General features: G+C 33.5%; 1 protein-coding gene across 1 annotated transcript in view; it reads left to right on the forward strand.

Annotated features, from left to right (window-relative positions):
- Nucleotides 1-175: 175 nt before the first annotated feature.
- LOC117124256 (fatty acyl-CoA reductase 1-like) overlaps nt 176-9,164 on the forward strand; it is a 19,447-nt gene continuing 10,458 nt past the window's right edge. The window contains exons 1-5 of the mRNA XM_033270411.1: nt 176-365; nt 2,762-2,975; nt 3,192-3,367; nt 6,979-7,051; nt 7,302-7,408. Coding sequence (XP_033126302.1) covers nt 2,787-2,975; nt 3,192-3,367; nt 6,979-7,051; nt 7,302-7,408 — 545 coding nt within the window. The 5' untranslated portion in view covers nt 176-365; nt 2,762-2,786. The remainder of the gene's footprint in view (nt 366-2,761; nt 2,976-3,191; nt 3,368-6,978; nt 7,052-7,301; nt 7,409-9,164) is intronic.

Consider the following 9,164-nt stretch of genomic DNA (forward strand, 5'->3'; position numbering starts at 1 on the left):
ATTATAACCCTCCTATTATTGGCGAATTTATTTTGCTGTTGGTTGTGGTTTTAAAGAAATAAATAAATAAAGAAATAAATTGATTGATTCATTTATTCATTCACATTCATTCATTCGTTATAGCGCCACCAATAATTCTAGTGTAGTCACGTGATTAATTTTTAAGACGGCGAATCACCATTGGTGATTTCTATATGGCGTGTTCGCACGGTGGGTGTTTTTGTAATTGATCGGCGGGTGATGAATAATATTGTGATCTGAAGTTACTTTCAAATTGTGTATGTATTTTGGTATAAACACAAAAAAATCATTCACATTAAATAAATACATTGCTCCGTCTTGTGCCTTATCTTCAATAGAAAACAGTAAGTAGATTTTCACTTATTATTAATGCCTAACGAACAAGAGGTGGTGAGTGGGATATTATAAGAATGCTGGCAATCAGCCGACCCGGCGAATAATGTAGGCGTGTCCGAATGAAAGCAAAACCCAGCCTCAACCTAGGTAGTTAGTTAGGCCTATATGCTTCTTGCAAATCAGATGCTGTAATTTTTTTCAGACATTATTATGAATTCATTAGTTAGCCAAATTATTAATGCAATGACCGAAAATTGGCAACTTTCTCTGTTGTATAGGAGAGGCTAACTTAACTAGCCTGAATACAGAATAGCCTAGCTAGCCTAGGCCTAGCCTAGAGTAGCCTAACTAGCCTAGGCCTATGGATGGATGCCTGCACCATTTTTTGCACTGCAGCAGCAGTTACTGGGCTTGTGCGTAGGCATACTTCTACTATTAGGCATAGCTAGCTGGCTAAGGCAAAGTGGCTAAATACTACAGTCCACTTCCCCAATGCCAACTCCCAGTATGATGTCGAGCTTTCCATAAAGCTTGGTTTGTAGAGAACATTTATTGAACCCTTTCCGAACATACCTGTTGTTATGACTAGCCCACGCAAACAACGTATAACATTGTTGTTTTGCAAATTTAATTACCAATAAAATTGGGACTTTTATATTGCTTTTATGTAAATTTTCAGTCTACTGTAATTGATTTTAACTATAAACACAACACATTCTTCGTCGTCACAATGTCACTTGCTGGTTGGTTGTTGTACAAACATGTGCTTCGGTTATAGTTATTATCAAAGCCCTATCGGGTCAAGTGCCTTACCATAGATTAAGATTCAGTTTTCTATATTTTGTCCAAAAGTAAATTACAGTAGGTGCAAAAATACATTGCAAAAAAAACTTTCAAAAACACATAAATTAATGGTACAGTACAGTACACTGCTCAGATTCAATATTTCAACTAGTAAATGAACTCCATACCATTCATGATACTATACTAGAGAAGATTCTTGACCTAAGCTGCACACTCGCAAAATCTAGCAAAATTTACGTATCCTCACTTTCAAGAAGTGCAGGCTATAAGAATTTATGCTTCACGACGGCCCAAAAGTACATGAAGCAGATCTACTGTACTAGAAAATAGGGTGCAAGCTAGGCGTACACTAATTCACTTTTAGTATTCTTATGATCTTAATCTTTTAAAAAATGTATTTTTAGAAAATAGGATTAAAGACTAAACAATACTATTACACACACGATGCTTTACACATACTCAATCTCAATAAGAGATTTATGGTGTAGAGTTGTTTTGGTTGTGAGAAAAAATCCTGCAACACTGACAGGAATTGAACCCAGGACCCTGGGATTGGAAGGCAAGCATCTTAACCACCAAATTATTTAACTCCACTCCATTGTACATTGGTCAACAAAAAAAAGAGGAGCAAACTTTTACAAATGTTTTTGAGAGGTCCTTCAAAAAAGCCAAAAGTATGCTAACAGTTAGAGCCAAAATGTTCTTCTAAGCACCCGAAAATCTGCTAATTCATAAGCCTACTGTAGGCTTTCTAAGCAGTTAGACCTAGCCTTTAATATTACTGGCAAACACATAATAATATTTATTTACATTGGTGACAATGAAGTGATTTCATATACTTGGTATAGTTATATTAGGTTATATTTAATTTAACATGGTATGCATGCAATTACACCTTTAGTGAGGAAATCAATATTAATATTTATGGTCTATTATAGTTGCTGTGGCATTTAAATGAATTATCACATATACCGCTAAAGATAAAAGCAGCCCATTGGTGCATACCGTATGTTTAACCTAAAAGCAGCACAGACAATTTTGTATTTCATTATTATTTTTAATTATTTGCCTTGTTAAATGGTACATATACAATTTAATATAAAATTTAAATATAGATGCGAGTTTCTATAACCATTATATTGTTGACAGTGAACAGTAGTAAGTACATTTTTTTGCTGCTTTATCATTGGTTATCATTCTTATCTTTTTATAGTTAATACTTCCCTTGTAGATTAATATTCCTGTGTTAAAACTGATGTTTGTTTTACTACCATACCAAGCATTATCTGTATGTTGCTAAAATGTTATGAATATTATTACTATAGGTATAAACTTTTGACATTTTGAAGCTAAAAATTACAATAAAATGAACTAGATATGTGCTCTTAATTTTTGAATTTACATTTCCAGACTACTAGTGTACTTTCCTTATTATTTTAAAGTTCATCCTAATAATTTTGAAAATAAAGTACAATGAGGCGCATTTTTTTTCATTGCTTTTCACTAATTTACAGATTTTTTACTTTGAAAGACCTTAAATAGATTATCAGCGAATTTCAAAGTCCTTCAGTATTAATTTATATTCCCTTTTATTAAACAGAATTTGAAAATCACAATAAAGAATAATGACACCAATTGAAGAATTCTACAATGGACAGACACTTCTGGTAACCGGGGCAACAGGGTTTATAGGTAAAGTTCTTCTGGAGAAGATTCTTAGGTGCTGTCCAGGAATCAAGGATGTGTTCCTGCTGGTGCGGCCCAAATGGGGGCACCCAACTCAAGAGAGAGTTGATCAATTGATGAATTGTAAGGTATGGTTAGAAAGAAATTGTGTTGACTCTCATTAGAAATATTTTAATTAGCATGGAGAAAATAAGGCTGTTTCAGCTTGGAGATTTATAAATATCAATTTGATTTTCATATTTGAAATGTGTATCACATGTGAAACTTCTAAAACTTACCTATTTTTTGTATATCTTTTAAAAAAAAATTACTAATACAATAAATTACTTTTCTTCCTCCCTTAGCTGTTTGATAAGCTTCGACAAACTCAGCCAAATTTTGCAGAAAAAGTTCATGCGATCAACAGTGACCTTCAGCAGCCGCAGCTTGGTATGAGCGATGAAGACATCGCAACACTTCAAGAAAAGGTCACAATCGTTTTTCATGTTGCAGCTACAATCAAATTTGATGAAAAATTAGGGTAAGAAAAATTGTTCTGTGCCTTTATAGTTGCTGCTTCTGTTTCCTTTTTCTTTTCAATTTGCCAGTGTTGTAGCTGTAAAAAACGAAGGGTGGGTGATAAGACATTTTAAGGGTGGGTAGGTTATAACTTTAGTAAACTCTAAATAATACGGGTAGATTTTAAGGATGGAAAAGTGAGTTAATAAGGGTGGTTGGAGGGCCATGAAATTAGCTTTAGACTGGGTGGAAAACTCCAAGGCTGAGTTGCTCCATCCATCTCCGCCCATCATAACTACATCCCTGATTGGTGTGGAAAGACCCTTTCATTGCTATACTAGACCCCAAGAAATTTGATTTATTTGCAACTAATTTTCTATTTTGCTGCTATTATAAAACCAAAGCCCTCTGCATTTTTTTAGTGGTTGAACATTTTGAGGTAAGTTTGCAACCTGGCCCTTCATTTTCAGAAGATGGTTAATAAAAACGAGACCTCTCAGGGCTATAACCAGGGTCTCGTTATCAACCTCTTGTCATCAGGTTTATTTTGTGGTATCATTCTATTTAGTACCTTTTTGGCCATGGAGATTAACAGCTTTGAGTGATCTCTGTCTGTCAACTCCGGAGGAAGTTATGTAGTAAGCTAGTCAAACAGTGAAAACAATAGACAACAATAGAGAATAATGGGGAGTTGGAAAGGCTTTAAGCTAAGACCCCTGTTGTGATTGCTTCTTAGCTGATTTAGAAGCGCTTAGAACAGAGAGACTCTGATGTGTTGACGGTTGAGTATTGTTCAATTGTGTCAACCGCATGCGCAGAACTAACTTGGATTGAAGCCTGGATTCTTTCAAGCAATTCAGAAAATTGCTGTGAAAGCATTTGCCTAAAATCAGGCATGTGCATTAGCTTGTTCAATTAAAATAAGTCATCAGTTTTTATTAATGTATTTGTATTTTAACTTGCTGTTTTAACAGGAGTGCAGTTTATTTGAGACATTGTACATTCCATTTTCTTTTTTGTTCATTTTTGACTTTACGTTTTAGTCTACTTAACAATTACACACCTTAATGCACCTTGGAAAGTACAAAAATCAATGGTGATATTGGTAGTCTATGAGTGCATACTTACCTAGATAAACCAACAAATTGCCTATTCTTTCTCACATGAGAAACACCCCTCAAAAAATAATAGAACAGTCGATTCCTGGCACCAAGCACGAGTGGCCCCCCCACCACCATGCAAGTTCCTTATTCGGCAATTGGTTGGTATCCAGGTAAGTATGGACTCATAGATTACCAACATCACCATTGATTTGTGTTATTTCCAAGTGGCCAGGTATTCTATTTGCATAGGAATAGCAATTGAACTAATTTGTATAATTTTTACTATGCAATTTAATTTTGAGAATATTTAATAACTTAAAGACACAAGTATGTTATAATAATAAAAACTTTATTTGATTACGGAAACACTTGTTAACCACAATCATGCCTCAATGGTGTTTTTTAACAAGGTGGTAAAGGCATTATACAAATCAACACAACAGGCATTAGAACAAAACTGTAAAAATGACTAATTACAATAGAAAATCACATTACTGAAAGAAACTTTACATTAACTACTATGACTAAACTGAATTATCTTAAATACACTAACATCGTTTACTGTAATAGTTTTAATTAATTTTTATTTTCATTTGAAAATTAAGAAAATGTTGTTAAGAATGTTAATGTTAAGAAAATGTTGTTAAGATTAAGGTAAATTTAAAAGTAAAAAAATATCAATAAGTGATGCTTCTACTGATTTATATATCAATTGAAAGTCTTTAAAATTCTTAGATGTCAGATTACACTAATGCATATCTGTTTTTATAATATTTGACAAAGAAATGCTATTATGTGACAATGAACTTTAGACTATTCAGATAAGAGTTGGCTTATGTATGTAGTAGCATTGATAACTACATTATAGCAATGGTCGTAAAATTATATTATAAAGACACTTTAGTTGGATTGCTTAGTATCTAAGGGCATGTTGTGTGACATCAGCAACGTAATACAGTTTATAGTTGAGGTCAGGGTTGAAACCCCACTTTATCAACATTTTCTCTGTGCACACTTGATAATGGGTCCCTGCCATTAGGTGATATTCTATGTTTAATGTGTGTCTGTTGAATATTCAAGACTGACTAGGAATGCTTCCCAGGGTGTAAATGAGGTCGCAAGCTATTTATGATTTTTAGTATTTCCAATAATGAATGTCCCTGGGGGCCATGATTTGAAAACCGCTGAGATGGTTACGTGTTATGGAAAGAACATTGAATAGCCAAAAATGATAACTATAGATAAACAGGATTGCATTGAATTGAAAAATAGGGTGTCATATATTTTAATTATTAATTTTACGGATGACTGAATTTAATACTGCACAAAAACAGCTTTTTTTACCGGCATCCTGATTTGCCTATACTTTAGCCAATCAGATGCAAGTTTAGAGAAAAAAATCTAGAAAGGAATTCTTCATTTTGATATAATTATATGTCAAGTAGAAGTCTAGACTTGCCACAAGTCTCTTATTTTTTTAAATTATTTTTCTCATTCTGGACAGCGCCACCAACGAGAAAGTTAATTTAGAGATAGACGGAATAAGAGACTTGTAAAACACTGAAGTCAGGCACCAGGATGCCAAAAGAATGACGTAATCAAAGGTTACCACAAATTTAACCCAACCTCTATTTTACGAATCCCCCGATTTACGTACGCCCTCTGGTCCCGTACCGTACGTAAAATCGAGGTTCTACTGTACCTGTAATTACTGTAATAGTACAATAGTTGCTTATAAGCCTTCAGTAAAGTAGAATAGTAGATATTCACTCAAAATTGTGTATGGCTTTATTGCAAGTATCTATGGTAACCTTAGTGATGTCATAGGAATCATTTCCATGTCGCTATCGTCATCGACACTGTTGTCATGGAAAGTCATATCCAATGACAATTTGTGCAAAATCTAGAAAACATTTCATTTCAGTACTACTATAAACCCAATGGAATGGTTTTTTTTTATTTTATTTTTTTTTATTGTATCTAGATAGTAAGGGGCCCTTTTCCATGGTGGTCAACAAAAGTTCAAAATATTCAGAACTTGAATAATTAATGAGCTAAAGTATTATGTAATTGATTATGTTAATGATTATTAGGTGAAGTACTAAAATTTCAAAACCACCATTGAATACGGTATGTAGCGCCTACAACAACTATTGGTAGTTAATCATGTACTGAAATGTTATACATAATTTACTGGTAGTCTATTTAAAATATAGGCCTACCCTAGACTAATAGTGAAACCTAGAAACCCTTAAAACAAATTGCTTTTTAAATGGATCAATGCAGGGACAATATTATCTGTTGATTAGTGATACTTTCATAATTCTAATAACTTGCGTAACTTAATTAATGCCGTTCGAACATTGAATAATAAGTTGTTTAGGTCAAACAGAGAGTATATTTTAAAGCCAATCATGAGCAGTTTGTGAACTTTAAAAAGAATATGATTCTATTAATTGATTGAAGTGAAAGTTAAGGCCTTATTTATACAAAGGCTTACTGTAAGTGATTCTTTATTTGTTGTTAATAGGCTCTCTCTCAAGTTAAATGTTGTGGCCACTCAGGAAATGTTGAAACTCTGCAAGAAAATGAATAGTCTTCAGGTTAGTATAGCAGTACATTTAATCATCTGAATGGGGTGTAGATACAATGCACTCTCCAGTTATATGAAAGTGCTTTTAGTTAACAAAATATATATAATGATCAGAAAAAAATTACATTTCTAAATAAAAGAATATATTTTAACACTTGGAGAAATGAAATGCAGTCTGGTACATTTTTAAAAACATTGCTTGCAAGCAAAAGTTTTAATTTTTATTTATCTACATTTTTCTTTCGTACCTCTTTATTCAGGTATTTGTTCATGTATCTACGGCATATGCTTACTGCGACAGGGACCATATAGAAGAGGTTGTTTATCCCCCACCAGTTGATCCATACAAGTTACTAGGAGCAATTGAGTAAGTCAACATGGTTATTGAATATTTAGAGAGCAGTTGTGTGCTTATGTCCTTGATCTATTCAAATAAATATTAGTGAGAGCATACACGCATCAAAATATGTGCCTTTTATAAGGATTTGCGTTAATCTACCTGTACCCATTGTGCTAGACTGAACTAATCGCGTAGCTTATACCATAACTTACCCAAGAGGAAAGCTTTCTAAGCTGTTCATACTGGATTTATTTTGACTCCTGGCAAGTTTTGCCCAATAAAATCCAATGCCAACTGGGCTTTAATATAGGGGATTTGTTAATCTGTAGATTATAAATGTCCCTGAGGTAACATCCTATTAAGCAATATTGACAGTTATAAGAACCACATAATATATTTCGGATTTGTGGTATAATAGTCTGGTTCAAATCAGCATTAACTTCCCTCAATGCTATATAAAAAAATACCTGATTTTATAAACATTTACATTATGTAGGTGCTAAGTTCAAGGAAGTTTTAACAGTGTCTGCGGTTGTTAAATTCTTCTACTTTGAATGCACTTAGACGTGTTTATATTTTTTCCATTTTCTGGGGCGGATGCAGAGGGTGCAGTTGCACCCCCTTAAATTGTATTAAGAAAAATAATTGCTGTATTGTATTGTTGTAAGGTATAAGAGTGCAATTTCCCGGCACCTATGAGGCAGGCGCGGATCCAGACCTCTTCGTACCGTTTGCCAATATAAAGTGATAGCAGTGCCTGGTGGTCTGGCGAGTTCCAAATCTTTCTGTTGGAAATGCCACCTACCTTAACCAAAGACAAAAATATATTGACAAAATTAACTTTTTGCATTGTCTAAGTATTAATCAAAGAGGGACTGTAATTAAGTTGACTGCGATAACGTACAGTACACTGTTGAGTTCTTTTATTATTATTATTATGATTTATGTCACAATGTATGGTTAATACAAAATCAATCACAGGGATAATAGGCTATACATGTGCGTTGATTCTTATAACCTTATTGAAAAACATATATAATTTTATTATATTTTGTTATTCCAAAATTACACCAAAGCGAAAACATATTATTTTAATTATTACTTTTTGATTAATGAATTACTATTTCATTATTTTAATGAATGCTATTCGTTACAAAAAAAAAATTAAGTCTTTAATGGAGTTGGTAGCCTAATTGTAGACCTAGGGCTTAAAACTTACGAACACACTAAGATACAGTACGTCTAAAAAGAAAGTCAAAAATGACCATCGAGCACCAAGAGACTGAAAATGAACACAGAATCTGAAGAAGAGCAACGACGTCAATTTCAAATCATACAGCGTTGGAAGTGGAAAAATAATTTAAAAAAAAAAAATACTGAGAAATTGAGAAGATATCTAATAAGCATATAATACTGTATTAATTGGCAGGTAAAATGTAAAGTTTCCAGGCCCGTATATCCAGTAGGTTAGGTAGGTATAACCATGGAGGTATTATTGAGAAGGAGATCACTCGGCAACAGATCCCTTTGACGCGACAAACCTATGTGTTCCCCGCTTTTGGATCGCGCGCGGGCGTATTACCCTATAATTCACATTTTTTCGTTAGCAACAACTTGGCAACGACAGGCATTTATACGCTTCCAGCAGAGCAGTTGTGCAATAAAACTTTTGATTTTAACCCATTAAATATCTTTATAATGAACAATGTTCCCCTGATTAGATTTTTTTCGGGCTTTTGGTATGTTATTATTTGTATATTTCAGGAACGGATTCCGTAAAATA

The sequence above is a fragment of the Anneissia japonica genome, unplaced genomic scaffold (genome assembly GCF_011630105.1).
Source record: "Anneissia japonica isolate Jap-2015-1 unplaced genomic scaffold, ASM1163010v1 scaffold287716_len795978_cov209, whole genome shotgun sequence".
Taxonomy (NCBI): Eukaryota; Metazoa; Echinodermata; class Crinoidea; order Comatulida; family Comatulidae; genus Anneissia; species Anneissia japonica.